At 34.6% G+C, this 18310-nt stretch overlaps 4 protein-coding genes across 4 annotated transcripts; 1 reads left to right on the top strand and 3 right to left on the bottom strand.

Annotated features, from left to right (window-relative positions):
- Positions 1 to 227: 227 nt before the first annotated feature.
- Positions 228 to 4703, top strand: LOC108192885 (peptidyl-prolyl cis-trans isomerase FKBP53). Its single transcript, XM_017359407.2, has 11 exons — positions 228 to 371; positions 468 to 541; positions 1006 to 1241; positions 1364 to 1509; positions 2222 to 2561; positions 2671 to 2886; positions 3086 to 3299; positions 3556 to 3643; positions 3724 to 3765; positions 3854 to 3902; positions 4373 to 4703. The coding sequence occupies exons 1-11, from the start codon at positions 359 to 361 to the stop codon at positions 4452 to 4454; spliced, it is 1500 nt and encodes a 499-aa protein (XP_017214896.1). The 5' UTR covers positions 228 to 358; the 3' UTR covers positions 4455 to 4703.
- A 761-nt stretch (positions 4704 to 5464) lies between these two features.
- LOC108225183 (uncharacterized) lies at positions 5465 to 9371 on the bottom strand. Its single transcript, XM_017400006.2, has 7 exons — positions 9074 to 9371; positions 8944 to 8975; positions 8093 to 8190; positions 7907 to 7989; positions 6629 to 6706; positions 6424 to 6519; positions 5465 to 5922 (listed from the first exon to the last, which is right to left on the bottom strand). Exons 1-7 carry the CDS (start codon positions 9191 to 9193, stop codon positions 5653 to 5655), a joined length of 777 nt encoding a protein of 258 aa, XP_017255495.1. The 5' UTR covers positions 9194 to 9371; the 3' UTR covers positions 5465 to 5652.
- Positions 9372 to 10161: 790 nt separating this feature from the next.
- Positions 10162 to 14413, bottom strand: LOC108228173 (probable fructokinase-7). Its single transcript, XM_017403686.2, has 7 exons — positions 14124 to 14413; positions 13356 to 13573; positions 12668 to 12880; positions 12377 to 12574; positions 12117 to 12257; positions 11704 to 11820; positions 10162 to 10675 (listed from the first exon to the last, which is right to left on the bottom strand). The coding sequence occupies exons 1-7, from the start codon at positions 14143 to 14145 to the stop codon at positions 10541 to 10543; spliced, it is 1044 nt and encodes a 347-aa protein (XP_017259175.1). The 5' UTR covers positions 14146 to 14413; the 3' UTR covers positions 10162 to 10540.
- Positions 14414 to 15543: 1130 nt separating this feature from the next.
- LOC108227399 (PTI1-like tyrosine-protein kinase At3g15890) lies at positions 15544 to 17783 on the bottom strand. Its single transcript, XM_017402519.2, has 4 exons — positions 17479 to 17783; positions 17197 to 17347; positions 16840 to 17102; positions 15544 to 16312 (listed from the first exon to the last, which is right to left on the bottom strand). Exons 1-4 carry the CDS (start codon positions 17532 to 17534, stop codon positions 15652 to 15654), a joined length of 1131 nt encoding a protein of 376 aa, XP_017258008.1. The 5' UTR covers positions 17535 to 17783; the 3' UTR covers positions 15544 to 15651.
- Positions 17784 to 18310: the final 527 nt, after the last annotated feature.

Genomic DNA, 18310 nt, shown 5'->3' with positions numbered 1-18310 from the left:
ATTTTATATATTAGTATTGGTATTACATCAAGATTTTTATAATATAAATTTATTTTATCCTATAAATATTAATTTTGAAACATTAATATATTTTTTATAGACAACCACAAAATTATTTTATTCTACAAATATTAATATTAAATCATTAATATAATTTTTATAAGCCGCCGCAACGCGCGGTTTCTCAACTAGTTATTTCATAAATGAGAGGCACGGGTTTGCCACGTGACAGCATAAGCAAACAAGAAATCACAAGCGCAGCGCAGAGGGTTTAAAAGCAGATTGTGTCCGTTTTTCTCCTTCTCCTGCTACTAGGGTTTTAAGGCATCATATTCTCGCAGCAGCAGCAAACAACCAAATGGCGTTCTGGGGTTAGTCTTTCAGTTTTCAATTCTCTCTTATGTCTTCTACGCTATCCACTTATCAATTGCATCTATTTATGTTTCTTTTTTGTGATTCGATTACAGGAATTGAAGTGAAACCAGGAAAGCCGTATATTCACAAGTACGACGACGAGCAAGGGAGGCTCCATGTTTCTCAGGTCTCTCTCTCTCTCTCTCGCTCTCTCTCCCTCCCTCCCTCCCTTTTCTCTCTACTATTATTACTTTAGCCTCTCCGTCCTTCACTCCATCGCTCTCTCTCTCTCTCTCTCTCTCTCTCTCTCTCTCTCTCAATTAATTGCTTTAGTATGTTTGTTGCTTGCTTATCTCATGTTTCATTCTGAGTATTGCGCTTACTTCATCATTTATTTTTGTAACTCCACAACTTCCTCTATGTTTGAAGCTTAATTAGTTTGTTCCAGTTTACTCCTCTTTTTGTTTATTTTTACTGGCTAATCTAATATAAACATTAAAATATTAGAGACTTGTTCATAAAATTAATTATAAGGGACATATTTGAACAAATGATTACAGATATTATATGGGAGAGATTATTTTAGTCATTTCAAGCGTACGGAGGTTTATCATTAAATTGCTCAACATTTTGTGTTGATAATTGGTTCAGGCAACTCTAGGCGATTATTCATCAACAAAGAGGATTCTACTTCAGTGTACTGCAGGAGATAAGAGCCCTGTTTACTTGTGCTCCTTGCTGCCGGGCAAAAACGAGACTTGCTCATTGAATATTGAATTTGAGGAGGAAGATGAAGTAACCTTATCTGTTGTTGGGCCTCATAGCGTGCATCTGTCTGGCTATTTCTATGGTCAAAGTGAGGATCAATGTGGACATGACCATGGGATGTATCCTTTAAAATACATGTATTTGTCATTTGACTGCATTATGATGTTATGTAGACTAAGTAGGGTGTTATATTCGAACTTGTATTGAAGCTTTTGCCAGTTCCTTTACTCTGGTTTTAAAGCGATGGTTATGGGGAAGATATCGATATCGGGTCGTCTGACAGTGAGTATGAAGAGTCTTCTGACTATGATTTGGAGGATGACGAGGACGATTCCATTGACGAGGATATGGATTTTTTCCCGCCTGCCACTGTTCCCAAAAGTGGAGGTATATTTTTTAAGTTTACACTACTATATTAAAGAAGCCACTTATTGTACATTTGCAACTTATCAAGTCACTTCACATATTTGTTTTTTACTTGCTTGCTTCATCATGCCTTTATAGTTCTATGGTATGCAATATAAATGATCAGATGAATTATAGATGTAAAGAATTGAATATAGGTTTCTAATATTATATATATATATATATATATATATATATATATATATATATATATATATATATATATATAATTTTCATAGTAAGGTAAACTGTGAGAATCTTGGATAAGTATGAAAACTACAAGCTAAAGACTTTCTGATAAATAAAATAACATTTGTGATTTTCACATTGCTTGTAGTATGAAAAATTGAAAACTACAAGCCAAAGGACTTCCAATTTTATAGTGGAATTTAAAAGATCTTAATGATTGATATTAAGATCGGGGAATAAAGTTTTTTTTTATATTTATGTATAACTCATAGAATGGTGCAACTTTGAATCTTTGGATAAGGATGTTTGTGAGATAGAACAAACAAGCTAGGATGTCATCCTGCTACTACAATGCTACTTCATTCAAATGCGGGGATCATTAGGCATGGAACTTACTACATTATTTAATCAAATTTCTTTAGTTTCCCTCGCTCGATACATTTATTGTTTTTGCAAGTTTACCATGTTAAGTGTTAACTCACCAGTTTTTTGCCTATATATGCAGTGAGGATTGAGGAGATAATTGATGATGAGGAACCTGTGAAAGAAAATAATGGGTCACGGCTAAAGAAAAAAAAGAGCAAGTCAGTTGGGTCCGATGACAATGATAATTCCCAGAAACAAATTGCTGTCAGGAGTGGTATTGATTCTTCAGTCATGGAAAGTGAAGACGAAGATGGATTTCCAATATCTACTCCTGGTACCAAAGATACTTCTGTCCAGAACACAGGAGAAAAGAAAGTAGCAGACAAAGCTACAGAAAAGAAGGGAAAGGATAACGATGCTAGTATAAAAAGCATCAAAAGAAAGATTCAAGCTGTTGCTGAGGATGTGAATCAGCTGAGGTGAGATGCATATCTATGTTATGCATATGCTGTGCAACTATCCATGTTTGTAGTCATTTTCTTTCCAGCTTGCTGAGTGTGACCTGTTCTCTTGTTGACATTCAATCAGAGAGCCTGGCCAGTCGTTGGGTGGATCTGCTGACCATGAAATCGATGATAAACAAGCTAGGATGAATAAGAAGAAAAAAACAAGGGGTACAGAGGAAAAAGTTCAGGAATCAGTTATAAAAAGTGATATCGCCGTCTTGCCTGCTGAGGTACCTACCACTAATGTGAATCAGGAGGCGGCAAATGAAAATAAAAGTGAGGTGCCAACCAGTAAAAGGTATATGCTTTACTCTCTTTTTAGGAAATTAGCCTATTATTTTGTGTTTCTTGGTGGGCATCAGTATGTGATTTTGATCAAAATTAAAAAAAAATCTTTTTTTAACTTTTACGATTGTATGTGAACTGATTTCAAGATTCTTGCTGGTTAATTGCTTGTAGCTTCGTGCATGTGATGCTTACTGTTGGCATTGTTTCAGGGAGAAGAAAAAGAAGAAAAAAGGCAAAAAGCAGGATAGTGTAGCGGAGGCAAATGGACTGGAGAATCTTTCTGAAAACAATGCGTCCAATATGAACATCAAGGAAAAAAATGAAATCAAGCCACTTCAAGAAAGGACTTTTCCTAATGGATTAGTGATTCGGGAGTTAGGAATGGGTAAACCAGATGGGAGGAAGGCAACTCCTGGGAAAAAGGTGAAAATAAATCTCTGTGATTGTAATTATGATATCAGTGTCCTTATAGTATCATGATGTAATTACGATATTGGTGAAGTGGTAAACTTGGCTTTCTCTCAAACTTATGTTCATAACTGCATATAGTAACATTCGGATCATTGCGTGCTTTACTTGAGGAAAACAAATAAAATTAATAGTTAAGATTGTGTACCCTAAACAAATAAAACCAAGTTTGAGGCTGATATTCTATGCTGAATATGTACCCTGTATTCAGGTTAGTGTACATTACACTGGTAAGCTGAAGAAGAATGGCAAGATATTTGATTCCAATGTTGGCAGAGCTCCATTTAAGTTTCGCCTTGGTATGTTGAAGCTTAATACGAAATACTGTTTGTGTGCAATCTCTTCCTGTTTGCTAAACTGTGTCTATCTTGTGTTTTAGGCATAGGACAAGTGATTAAAGGATGGGATGTTGGTGTGAATGGTAATCACTTATTATAATTGTTGTTGTTTAAACGTCTTTGCATTGTTGTTTTTGTGTTTAAAACATATTTGCGATTAATTTTCATCAGGTATGCGCATTGGTGACAAAAGAAGGCTTACAATTCCGCCAGCTATGGGGTATGTTATTATTTGCTTGTTTACAAGTGCATATATCTTTAAGGGGATGCAAAGATACACTATACCTTCATTGATGTATTTAAGGGTATACGGCTAATAGAAATAATGTTATTTCCTGATACTAGAAGTGCCACTCCTGATAAATAATTCTTAATACTAGAAATGCCACTTCACGGGCACACTAGAGTTGAAGTTTATTAGATGTTGGTCTGCGATCACCAAGTTAAGCAAGGGCCCTTTTTTTAATACACAGTAAATCAACAAGAAATAATGCACAAGATCAAAGTGTTCCAACCCACACATAATTCATTAAAGATTAACCATTTATCTAACTAGACTAAACCGAGATCCTCAAAAAAAAGGTCTAAAGTTTTGTACTTGGTACATAAAATAAATAGTTTTATGTTAATTATATACATATTGTACTTTTGTTTAATTATACAACTTATCCATGGTGTTTCTTAATGCAGTTATGGGAGCAAAGGTGCTGGTGGATCCATACCACCAAACTCGTGGCTTGTTTTTGATGTTGAACTGGTGGACGTAAACTAATTAGCTTCTTACTGCATGAGGTGTTAGATTCGAAATTTTAATGCACATACCAGAGAGCTCTAGAGCCTGCTTTAAAAGGGGATGCATTGGAACTTTTTGTTTTTCTTGTCGTGCTAGTTACATTGTTTCTTACAAATTTTGGTTATCATGATAGAATTTTTATGTTTGTGGTCTTGTTCACAGTGGCACTTTTTGAGAAATATTTTTACTCAGTAAAAGTAAAAGGCTTGCAGGTTTTGATTGTTAAAATTTTGAAAATCTTTAAATCTTATTCCAGTTTCTTTGGGCCATAGTTGTGAAATCCCTTTGGGGAACTATGGCAGACTTTGCACAACTCTATGCAACTAAGACTCTAAGAGTAATAAGGTATGAGCGCTATGGCCTATGAGATGGCTTATTTCTTGTCGTTCCAGATCTGGGTTATTTGTTAGGAAATATACTCGTTTGTATGACATATGAGTCGAACTAATTAGGTGATACAAATATTGATCCTGGGATGATTATGGAAAATCCAAACTTTAAAATAAAAATATTTACATATGAAAATGAATAAAAAAAAACAGAAGTTCAGTGATTGTAATATAAAATTAATTATTTATATTATTTAGCTCCTTTGAAAAATATTAGTTCGTGTATCGTGTTCTAGAAAATACTTTTACTAGTCAAACATCATATCGAATATAACTTGATATTGTATGAATGGAAAATCTCTTTAGGTTTGCCAATCGAAAAATGCTAGGAACAATTTGGATCATACTCTGTTGTAAATTAGGATATACAGTAGAACTTTATATGTGTGTGCGATTTTTAACAAGTAGGTGTAATTATTCTAACTTCTAAGATACCACGAAGCAAAAAGATTAACTTGTTTCTGATTAAATAATTGATTTTACAAAACAAAAAATATTTTAAAGAGAAACGGGGTCACTACTCGCCCGTGGCAGTACAAGTTGATGAACAATTGTCATTGATTTTTATTATCTGAAACATAGGCATTATTCATTTGAATGTGGTCATGAACAGGTAAATATATTAAAAAAAAATAATTGTACAATCACCTAGAGTTCCATATTTTATGCAACAAAAAAATATAACTGAGAAAATATACAGTTAATGTGTAAATTGGGAAGAAAAAGACTAAACCTGCAACTGCAAAAAGTCTTTTATCTCACAGTTCACTACAGATAAGTAATTCTGATCAGCTTCTACCATCCACATCGAACCCAGCTCCTGTCCAGCCTGGCTGACCTCTACCCTTGGGTACTGCTCCAACTCTTCCACGTCCTTGGACTACAGTTTTCTTCTTCCTTCCTTCATCAACATGTGGTTGTTGATTCTGGCCGTTTGCCACTGTAGTAACTCCGGCATTTCCTGGATTAGCAAGATTGCCAGGCAATCCTACAGATGTCTCCGGTGAATGAGCTATTACTGCAACAGGAGCTGTGGCGCTCTGTACAGTACTCTCATCCTAAAAATACAATTTACAACAATTATGGCACTTCTTTCCGCATTCACATGATAAGTTAAGAAATTAGTATTCAGAAGGTCTTAATTTGATAAATAATGCAATTATAGTTTGGAAGCACATTCAAAACATATGGCAGAAAGGCATTATTGATGGTGTTTAATAATCATTGATGGTACTAAAAGCTGTAGCCAGGCTGAGCAGCTGCAGAAAGGTATTATATATCAAGATTTGATAAAACCATAGTAGCAATGCTAGAAGGTGAACATATACTTTTTTGTTATGCAACAACTGCTGAAGGTTTAGTAACTATAGTATGACATTTAGACCACGCCATTGAACAACCTTAAGAGTTAAGAGTTTGTTGCTGCAAAAATATTTCACAATATAACATTTAGTATACATTTGCAAGTGAGAAAACTTCCTGAACCTGGATACACTTTTTTCACATGTTAACAAGAATTAAATGAAGAGGACTACATGCAAAACTTGTTAGTTACTGACATGAGAGATGGTGGGTGATCTGGCAGGATTTAAAGCCTCTAGTCTTCTTTTTAACTCTCCAAGTCTTGCAAACTGGGTATTGTTACTTTCTTGAACCTACAAAGATGAATTGTGTCACAAAAAATTACAGAATCAATATTAGAACAACAAACTGATGGCAGGAGCTTCAATAAAAGTCAATTTTAGATAAATTTATATCATATACCAGACGATTTAAGTCTTCACACAGGTTCTGCTTTATTGCTTCCTCATCCTTGACAGCTTTTGTCGCTTCTTCCAATACCTTAAGAAAGAAACACTTTATATTAGCTGTAGCAGTGGACATACTACACAACTGGCATATTTTAAACTGATTGCACTTTGCTAATATAATCAACATACTATAATTGTAGTGTAAGAAGTTACATCCTAAATGCACTTTAGTACCTTAACTTTTAAATACTGACATCTCAAGTTCCAAAGCATTATGAGTTATTCTTTTTCTTCACTTCATTTAATATAATGCAGTAATAATATGTTATCTGTACTACTTTGCACAAAGTTTTACATATATGTAATTGCAAAAATAAAAATAAAAATAAAAATTGTACTTAAGAATCCATAACAATAATGAATAATGTCAGATTAAATTCTTTTAGTAGTCTAAAGTGACTTTATTCTTAACTAAAGGGAGAAAAATGGAATACATTTTACCCCCCAAAACCTAAAAATATTTGATTCAACTCTGACATTTGTCCATCCTTATTCTGGAGCAGAGGAAGTGTATGAAAGCACCTTCTATTATAGAAAGCTAAAAGCTAGATGGCTACATTGAACATTAATTTTTCTTTCTACCTGTCAACATATGGCCATGTTTGATAGAGCCAGAATGCCAGATGTAGCTCTATGTGACTTGGCATCACAATTTAAATATCAATTTCAGGTCTCTGTAGTAAAAATATGAAGATAGCCTAACAAGAATCAACATGATAGGTTTTTTAATACAAGAGACAAGACCATTTTGGATATAAAAATCTGGCTTTTATATTAAAGGTTTAGAGACCCTGAAAGAATAAACTAGTGCAAATGTCTTTTCATATTTATACATGAAATGATTGCTCTAGTACAAAATTTCCATTTATAGTTGACTTCATATAGAATAGTTAAAACTCAATAATCAGAAAGTTTCCAAGCTGTAGTAAATACTAATAATACTAATAAAAATAAAAATAATAATAATAATAATAATAATAATAATAATAATAATAATAATAATAATAATAATAATAATTTATTTAAAGATCACAGAGATACTAGCTGAACTAGTTAACTAAACCAACAGCATACCCCGACTATGTTCAGCAAGACTTTAATATTACCATGACGAAAAAGCTGATCAAAATTATAAGCACAATATAAAGAGATAAAAGTATCTTTTGTGATGATAGAATGGATAATGCAGCCAATTGGATAAGTACTCTTGAGTTAGGTCAAAGAGACAGACCTTCCGTGCTTGTTCTTCCCTCAGCTTGGCAAGACGAATCTTCTCAGTTGACATTTCAATTTTCTTTCTCAGGTGTTCAAGTGCTAATGGACATTCATGAACAGGAAACAGAAAAAATGATTACTGTGATTATTGGAATGAAAATGTCATTAGAAAATATGTAAATTATTGAGGAAGTACACTAACCTGCCTTTTTTGGCCCAGCTGTAAGTTTCATCTCTAAATTAAGATTTGTAAGCTCTTTCTCAACATCACGGATTTTGGTATAATTTTCTTCGATATATCTGAGAGCCAAGAGGAGTTAAGGAAAGGCCAGGGAGCTTAAGTACGAAATTTTGGGCAATTAGAAAATAAAGAGATGCATCTAGCAAACACATTATTAAGTATTACAAGGAGATGGATGGAGGTAAAAACTGAAAACTATGCAATATGTTGATCAATTCAGATCATCCTGTAAATTAACGCATACAGGACTCATCTATAGAACCTTAGTGAAAGCAGAATGGAAAATTAAGGACTTCTCACAAACAAGCAAGGTTTGAAATGGCTCTAATAAGAATATGCTAGCAGACACGTCCAGAGACAGCTACATAATACTTAATTAGGGCAATGAGACCTCATATTGATCAAGTAGCTTGAAATTTCGGGAAACTCTGTTCGCAATACAATTTTAGGGTACCACAGTTATCATTCTCAGTTGTCACAGTATTAACATCCTCTCTCCGCAATCTTAGCAAACCAAAACAATCGCTTCAGATGATTAGTGAAAGTCCTATTTAAACTTTATCCTAGTAGAGTAGAATCTTAGACATTGTTAAAACGAAGCGTCACTTATAAATTTGAGTAATACAGAATACAATACCCTAAACTACTTAATCTAGTCCCACAGAGTGTGTACTGCGTTACATTAGAAGTTCGAGCAAATTGAATCACGGTTTCATACAAAGAGAAAGTATAATTAACAAAAAATAAATATTATACAACTCGAGAATATCAATAAGCAAGCAATTTAAATCAAGTGATATACTACTGCTTACTTTCTCAATTGAAGTTGCTCCTCCTCGATAATCTGAAACAACAGAGATCAGTTACATCAATCATCATATAAGAGAGAGAGAGAGAGAGAGAGGGAGGGAGGGAGAGAGAGAGAGAGAAAGAGAGAGAGACCTTTTCGGTGTAGGAGACGACGGAAGATTCTCGAGGAAGACCATCAGAGCCGATCTCAGTCGGTGGTGGTGTTGCATTCTGGTTGTTGACATTGTTGTTATTATTATTTTCGGTCGACATTTCTCAGATCTCGTCGTCGCCTTCAACTTATCAACTGCGGCAAGAGATCACCGCGCCGTCCGTGAAATTCGCCGTCAGAGATGGCCTGAGTTCGTGATTTAACACTACTTTCAAAACAAATTGTTTGGATATGCAATCAAAGTAGTGCACTGCTGTGTAATACTTACTCTATTGCAATGTCACGCTCGATCTCTAATGCTCGATTTTAATTCAATTAGCATGACATTTTAGATGGATTATATCGTATTATAAAAAAAGTTAAAAATATATAATTTTTTTATTTGTTTTAATGATGAATTTTGATTAAATATGTAATAATTTGTTTAGAAATATATCTTTAGTTATACAATCAAAAATTACAGCGTATATAACTAACGGCCAGACTAGAATAGTAATTTTAAATTTTGGATAAACAGAGCATATCAAGAGGATTCTGTTTCATCTTAATTCCTATTCTTCATTTGTAATTTTAAGTTAAATCAATCAATTTTGTTTATTTTCACTTAAATTGTTGAGTTTAGAATTAATTATAGTTCATAAAATTTGATTTAAATACTTTTGAATTCTTTTTCCTTTAATCAAACTATAACATAAATTGAGATTTAATTCTTACTTAAATTTATTAGACGTAAATAATTCATGATTTCATTTTACATTCAAATAATATAAATTTTGTCTTTTAAGTATTAATATAAAACCAATTTAAATAGAAATATGAAAATTACAAGCACATGTTATCTGTTGACTGGGTCAACCGTGTAACGCATGTTGCACTCCTGCAACACGTTCAAAAGTGTGCATAGAGCGAGATTATTTGTTACATCTTCATATTCATTAAAGGACACATTCCTCTTATTTAAAAGGAAGATATATTCAGCATAAAAACCAAAAAGGGATACATTATTTCATAATAATAATAATAATTTGGGCCTCTCACAAAAGCAGCCTAGTCAAAAAGCAAAAGAACATAAAAGGAAATAGACATCCGTGTATATGAAATAAAGTTTACTATATGTTCCTAGACTTCTCAATGTGTTCATCAAAGCAATGTTCTCCATTAGATTCTAGAGTAACCATACAAACACATAGTATAGCTCCGCTTTCTGTGTTTCCTTCTACATGTAATGATTACACCTATGGCGAACCACCTTACATATTTCAGAGTTTATGGTATTTATTGGGATTTCCCTACAGATTCTCACAAAGGAAAGGGAAAGATATGGTAGAACTGACTGAAAATTGCATCGGGATGTGATTTTTTGCTTCCAGAGCAGGAACCTTCGGATTTTACAGTAGCTTAACAAAACATGTACAAAAAGATGCAGGAGTTTCTCTGTCGTTTCCTCCTCACCCAGCATGTTTTGCCAAGATTTGCAGGACTGCCTCCTTCGTAGGCATGGCAGGGATTGCTCCTCTCTCTGTTACGGTTACAGCACCACAAGCATTTGCGAAAAGAAGGGCGTCTCTTAGTTTCTTCTCGTCCTGCCAAAAGACCAAATGCAAGTGGGAGGTTTATTCAACAATTGACCACTAGATGAGGTCACACATGTGTAACATGTGGACTGATTATCAGGATCAACAAATATACAGAGGTGCAATATGATGGCACTTCTAGGCAAAATGCTTGCCATACGCTTTCATAAGCTCACAGTAGAAAACTATAAGACTGTTGGTCTTTTTAAGACTTTTGCATAGACTTATGGAGGAGCGGTAATGGTGGATGAGAAAGTTCAAGGCAAATTTTTATTAGAGAATATATTGAGCTCCTATTAGTCCTCTGAGCATAAATACAACTTTCTTTTGTCAAAAAGTAATATTAATCAATTATGAAATTTCTCTCTTTTTGTCAATCGCCTACTCCCATTCTAAAGGGGAATCGGGAGGCGAGCTACTAGACCTACCACCTGGTCTAAGGATCTTACATACCTGAGTATGTTACAAGTCGATTCTTCTGCATACTCCACTACATTCCCCTTCATATTATATGAAGGGGTGACCTCATAGCTACGTTTTCTATATAATGGATATAGATGGCGATATTACAGCTGATTAAGTAGTCAATAATATGATATTTTCAAATAGCAGTCCGAACCATGATCCTAAAACCAGAAGATGTTGAACCCATTTATACATGAAAAATGACCAGGAGCTTACATGCCCCTATATAATTACGCATATGATCAAGTAGTTTCACAGCTATGAAATTCACAAATGTAAAAGAACACAATCAGTTCGAAGGTAGAACAAGTCCCCAACTTCAATAATTATGATGAAAACAAGTGCAGAGTATCAGCGTTTTTAGTAATGTAATATAATTGTTATGGGGGAGGAGTTAAATGGTCACAACTCACAACTATTTCAGGTTCTTTACTGGAGTATAGGATATGTATTAGCCAACAGTTGATGCAATTGAGATTCAAATACATTTATTAGCAGGCAGCTATAAACTTTGCAAACTTAAAAAGAATTGAAAAAATCACAAAACTCTCGTTTTCCGGAAGAAGTGTTACCTGGTAAAGGTTCATGTCAGAAGCAAAGCAGTACAGGAAACCAGCAACAAATGCATCGCCAGCACCAGTTGTGTCCACAGGTTTCACTTTAACACCAGAAACCCGACCCTTTAATTGCTGCAAGGATTTTCAGTTGTTATAAAGTTGGGGTTGCCACTTAGTAAATTGAAGAAAACTGGGTATGAAAAGAAAACAGACAACAAACAAAAATCTTGACTATATTGTGGCTATTAATGCTAATACTTATCACTTCTGGATAACTAATATATTTTAGGATAAGCAATCTGTTAAAATGGCCTCAAAACTCATGACCTTGTCATGGGGGGAGATATACCTTTACCACTAGGATATCCCTGAATCCTAATTCTTGATAATTGCATATAAAAATTAATAAGAGAAAACAAAACCCTTACCTTAGTATAATATCTGCAACCTGCTGCCCCTTCACTTACAAGCAATAGCTTAAGATTGGAGTGATACAGCTTTGTTAAGACCACATTATCATCATAAGGATCTTCACCTCCAGTTAGGAATGAGATTTCATCCTCACTTATCTGCCAATTCAACAGAGTAAAAGTGAGATCCACATAGCATATTAATTTCACACCAAAAGATTGACACCATATATATAATTATAAGTTTGCCAAAACTCACAGCTAGGTCTATAACTTGCCTTAATAATGTCTGCTTTGTCCCATATGCTCATTATACCCTCGCGAGCAGCATCAGCAGAGGGCCATAACGCTAACCTTAAATTGGGATCATAAGAGAGAATGCTTCCAGATTCTTTAGCAATTGCCATTGCAGCAAGATGAGCAGACCTACATGGTTCTTCAATCAAACTAATCGAACCATAATGAAAGACTTTAGCCTGCTTACGATACAATTTTACTGAATTAGCAGCTGTGTCATGCGCAAGCAATTAAGTGTAGAATTAATAAATTATATAGACAACAAACACAACCTGCTTGATAAGATTTCTCTCAAGTTCTGATTCACGAAGAAGCATATCTGCGCTAGGATGACGGAAAAACAGAAATTCGCGCTCGCCATCAGACCGCAATGTAACAAATGCTAGAGCTGTCCTCGCAGATGGGTCAAATCGCATGCCAGAGGTGTTGACCTTGTTTTGCTTCAAAATGTCAGCTAACATGTACCCGAATTCATCATCCCCCACCTGAGGTAAAATTATTCTAGTTTAGGATTAATGACGCAATTCAGCAAAATGAATGAGCAATAAAATGTTTATTCGGCGTATGTAACCTGTATGACAAAGAGAAAAGGTAACTAATGGATCTACAAGAAATCTGATAAATGTAATTTGTTTAAGCCAACATTTTACTCAAGTTAGAATGATGTAGTACACAAGTAACATACAAGCTCCAGATACATTCACCAAGCTGCTTAGGTTTTTACCTTTAGAAAACAATTCTTATATATAAAAAACATAACCCCAATTTCTAAACATGTGGCGAAACAACTTCTAACATGTGGTAAGGTCGTCAAATAACAGACACGCGTGATAAAAAAAAAAGGAGTAACATCTCAAATATCACAAAAGAATGCAATGGTGTATTGGATTCGCAATAAGTGGTAAACATCTAAAAATAAGTGGTAACAGCTATGATGCAACAGGACTACTCAAGATTCACCTTGCCTACAAAAGCTGAAGAACCTCCCAACCGTGATATACCAACAGCGACATTAGCAGGAGCACCACCAGGAGCTTTTTTGAATGCAGGCGCTTCTGCAAGTGAAACCCCGCCAACTGTAGGCACAAAGTCAATCAACAATTCACCAAAGGCTATAACCAGCGGACTATCTTTTTGTTCCCCTCCATTGGAATTAAGCGTCAGATCCTTAATTTGATCTACACCTCAAACATTTAGCATAAATAAGAATACTAGACCAGAAGATTGAAGCATCAGAACAAAACAGCGTAACAAGGTCCTTTTGCAAAATAAACACACAATTGACAGGCACACATGAAAATTGCAACGTGGTATTTTGCAATATAATTCATTAACACAAAATTGACGGGCACACGTATTACAAACACACAGAATGTCTGTCAATCAAATACATAATTCAAGCAAGCAACCAAATCCGAGGCCTATAATACACAATAACAAGTATATTTCAAAAAATTTATACAGGAATGGACAGAAATTCCCCCCTTGTTGGAATGTCTAACAGCTAAAAATCACAAAAATGCAAACTTTCAACAAAAATCATCCCAAGAATAACAGAAAAGAGAGAGATCCAGAAAGCAAGAATATTCAAAAGGGGTTCTAACAAATCCTACCAATCACCAAGATTCACAAAAATAATCAAGAAAATCGCTGCACAATTCAAGAAACACGCGAATACAAATCACAACCTCAAAAACCCAAATCAAGTTCCAAGATTCAAGAACAAACCTAACGCGCGAGATTCCGTCATTATAGCTAGAGACAAAGATTCACCACAGCTATAACAAGAGCTTCACGGGATTTCAACAAGAACCCAGAAAAAATTATTTAAATATTCACGTGAAAATCTATGTAAAAATATATAATAAGACCAAGAAATATAGGGGAGAGAGAGAGAGTCGAGAAAATGGTGGGTGTAGAAATACTAGGAAACAGAAGGAGGTGTGAAATTATATACACAGAGAGGCGAGCGTGTATGTATATATATGATTGAGTCAAGATGGGCTCACGGGTCGCATGTGGGGGTGCCTTTGTCAAGCTGTGTTCTTAAAACAATCACCTAGATTTGGTTGTATTTTGGTACGGAGTAGTATCTGCTTAGCCGGCGGTTTTTTATCTTGGAATATTCAAAAGAAAATATTAGAGTTATATTTCGAGAATAACATCTAATATTCTAATATATATGAGAATTATATTGTTTGAGAGTATATTTTTCAAGATTATTTTATTATGATTTGGAATTTTATTTTTTTTCAGGAGACCGTTATTCAGAATATAAACTTCTTTTTTTTGTCCCGTCCAAATATTTGTATTTTAGCTTGAAAAGGAAATTATAAAATGAGAGTAAAAAATATGAAAAGTGAATATAGAGCGGACTGATAATTTTTAATTTAAAAATACCATAAAAGTAGTTGGTTTTTATATTATAAAATTTTATTATATTTTATAAATTTGAAACATAAAAATTGGATGACACATATCAAAAATGAACTTATAAAAAAATTGTTGGAACAGACATTCGTTCTCGAAAATAATAAATATATATCGTTGAAGAGACTATAAAACATGTTAAATAAACTTGGACAAATCATCGATCATCCAAATATGCAATCATTTGGGTTGAGCTCAATTCATGCTTAAAAAAAAAAGGCAAACAGAATCAGCTGAATTTAAAGCAGACATGAATTAGTTATAGACCGCAAACATGTCTATCAAAATTATCTGGATTGTGTCTGGAACAAAACCAGACAGACCATATTGGCAAATGACTCATTTTCTCACGACAAGTTTTCACGATATTAGTTTTAGAGAAACTTATAACGGCCGTTGGATTTTTCAAGATCTAAAGGTCAGTAATACTTGAGTATGAAAATGGAATTCAACTGTACTACTGCGAAGGAGTATATTTGTAATTATCGTCAATTTTTGCGTGATCGATCTCCAGAATTAACTGGTTGCCCGGCATTGGTGTTCTTTCCGATCTCTACGCATTTCACTGCTCCACCGAAAATACCCTCTTAACTGGTTGATCTGTTAATTCAGAATTTATAAAAAATATTTTTGATAAATTAAGAATTTTTAGTTAAATTAAAATATGATTATAAAATATATTTTATGGATGAATTATCGATAAATCGAGAATTTTTTGTATAGAACCTGTTTTTGTGTAAAATCTGGATTATAAGCCATCCTACTAGTTGTTCTAGTCAATTAGTTACAAAATGCATCAAGAACAACACAAGTGCATAAAACCAACTCAATTCATCTTCGCTCTTCTTCTTCTTGATCCTCCTTTTACCAATCTCGGCACAGCCTTCCCGGGACCAAATTGGCCTTCATAATCAATATCCTCATCACCGAACTCCACATCTTCATTTCCATCAGCCCCGTCTCTCACTATCGTCATCTCTTTTCTTCTACTACCAACATTGCCTCCTTTTAGCAACTCCACAACATCAGCCATCGTCGGACGATCCTCTGGATTACTATCGGTACACCTCATTGCAATTATTATAAGGCTTTTTAACTGAGCGCGATCATATTTTCCCTTTAGCCTAGGATCAACAAGAAGCTCATAAGCTCCTTTTTGTACCAGTGGAGTAGCCCATTGCACAATGTCGCGCTTAACTCCACCCGGGAGTTTTTCTAGTGGCTTTTTAGCACTGATAATTTCGAGTAATAGTATCCCAAAACTATAAACATCACAGCTTTCGGATACTTTTCCCCACATTGCATACTCTGGTGCCAAATAGCCTAGTGTTCCTTTAACCCTTGTCGTCATATGAGTGACGCCCTCTGGGACGAGTTTTGCAAAACCAAAATCAGCGACTTTTGCTTGAAATTCGGAATCTAAGAGCACGTTACTAGCTTTTATGTCCCTGTGGATGATATGGGGAGTTGCTTCTTGGTGCAGATACCTTCAAATATTTACAGAAAATAAGTGTTAGGTAAGAAGGGTGATCTCATAAGCAAGCTTAATCTAAACCAAGCGAAACGTGATCATATTCAACTTGGAATCTTACCCTACTATATGGAAGAGACGAAAGTTAAAACAAAAGTAAGAACTCAAATTAATGGATTATATTAAATGTCAATGAATCAGTATGTGGCCGGCCTTGTCCACAACACACATATCAGTCTGTTAAATGAACAAATCTCCCAAAACCTCGAGATGTTGAGAGGAGTGATTATCAATATCATATAATATTTAAACATTCCCTCTCACTCGAAAGTACTTTTTGGGTCGAGAGTGGATCACTGCTCCCATCTTTTGGGACATAAGTTTGCTTACCAAGTCTTCCGCGAGTCTGAGCGCTGACATCATTCAAGTGATCAATTCTACCAAAATCGCAAGGTGTTGGGAGAAGGGCTTACGAGAATCATATAATATAACACACAAATTCACACAATCATTAACTAATAATGAAGAGGGCATTGTGCTTACGAGATTCCTTCAGCCGAACCAATGGCAACACTGATTCTTCGAGGCCAGTCTAGCAGACATTCGGAAGAAAGTTGACCATGGAGATGTGTGATCAGGCTGTGATTAGGCATATAATCATACACTATAAGCCTTTCATCTCCGCCTGCATAAAACCCCCGTAAACCTAATAAATTTTTGTGCCTAACCCTCCCAAGAATCTCCACTTCTACTGCAAATTCCATTTCTGCTTTTGCACTCATGGCTTTTAGCCGTTTAATCGCTATCTGTGACACAATCCGAAAATTCAATAATTTTAACAACAGCTATATGATAAAGAACACCAGTTCAAATAATTTGGAGTCCCAGTAGAAAAATTACCTCGACGCCTTTACTAGTTCGGCCCCAGTAAACGCTTCCAAAACCACCCTCTCCGATCTTGTTATCATTATGGAAATTATTTGTTGCGTGAACAAGTTCTTTAAGAGTGTAGATCTCCCACGGATAATCTCTTGACTTGCCCGATAGCGCACTAAAACAACAACAAAAATATAACATGAAATCATCCAACAACCAAGAAACCGAAACTTAACACAACACTTGACTATGCATGAAAGTATGAAACCATCCGATATGACACTGAGATAAATTTACACAACTTACTTGATATTTTCTTGTTCTTCATCATCAGGTATGCAACAACAATATCTCTTAATCATTTTTCGAGAGGAAGCAAAATTTGGATCTAGACGAGGATTAAGTCAATGTATAAACAGCTAGGAGAGAGAGAAGAATGAATCCAAAGAACAAAACACAGATGGAACCAGCAAGAAATCAAATTAATTAAGAAAACATTACGGATTTTTCAATGCTGGAGTAGAAGAGGCGTCTAAGATCAAGACAGAAGGCGACTTGGAACTTAAGAACTAAATTTGGCTATTATAGTGTGTCATAGCGATTGCTGATTAATTTAAGTACGTTTTATTAATTTAATATTTTGGAAGCTTCATATCTTTGAATGTGTTTCATGGTAGGTATCAGTAAAGACATTCTTTGTCTCTATCTCTGTTTATTCTACTGCAAATTTTCTGATTAATATTAGAACATATGTTTATGGTTAGTTTAATAATTGTTGCCAGCAATTTTCTTGAGAGCGACCCGTTGATCTGAATTTTTTGTCAAAAAATATAAATAAATAAACAACAAATGTATTCGTGTCATGTACCTTTTATGCTGTATGAGTATAATCCATTAAGTGAAAAATTGTCCTTTGCAGATTATTCCTGTTGTTCTACAAATTTTACAATCCAAAATAATGACAGACAGAGGCGGATCTTAGAAGGGGCAAGAGGGGGCAACTGACCCCCTTAATTTTTATTTTTTTTAATATTATACATATTTTTAGGTTGTAAAATTGAAATTGACCCCCCTTAATTTTTTTGTGACCCCTTTCATTTTTTTTAAAAAAAAATTGACCCCCCTTAACTTTATAGTC

The sequence above is a fragment of the Daucus carota genome, chromosome 6, assembly GCF_001625215.2.
Source record: "Daucus carota subsp. sativus chromosome 6, DH1 v3.0, whole genome shotgun sequence".
Taxonomy (NCBI): domain Eukaryota; kingdom Viridiplantae; phylum Streptophyta; class Magnoliopsida; order Apiales; family Apiaceae; genus Daucus; species Daucus carota.
This window is presented reverse-complemented; position numbering and strand designations above follow the sequence as displayed.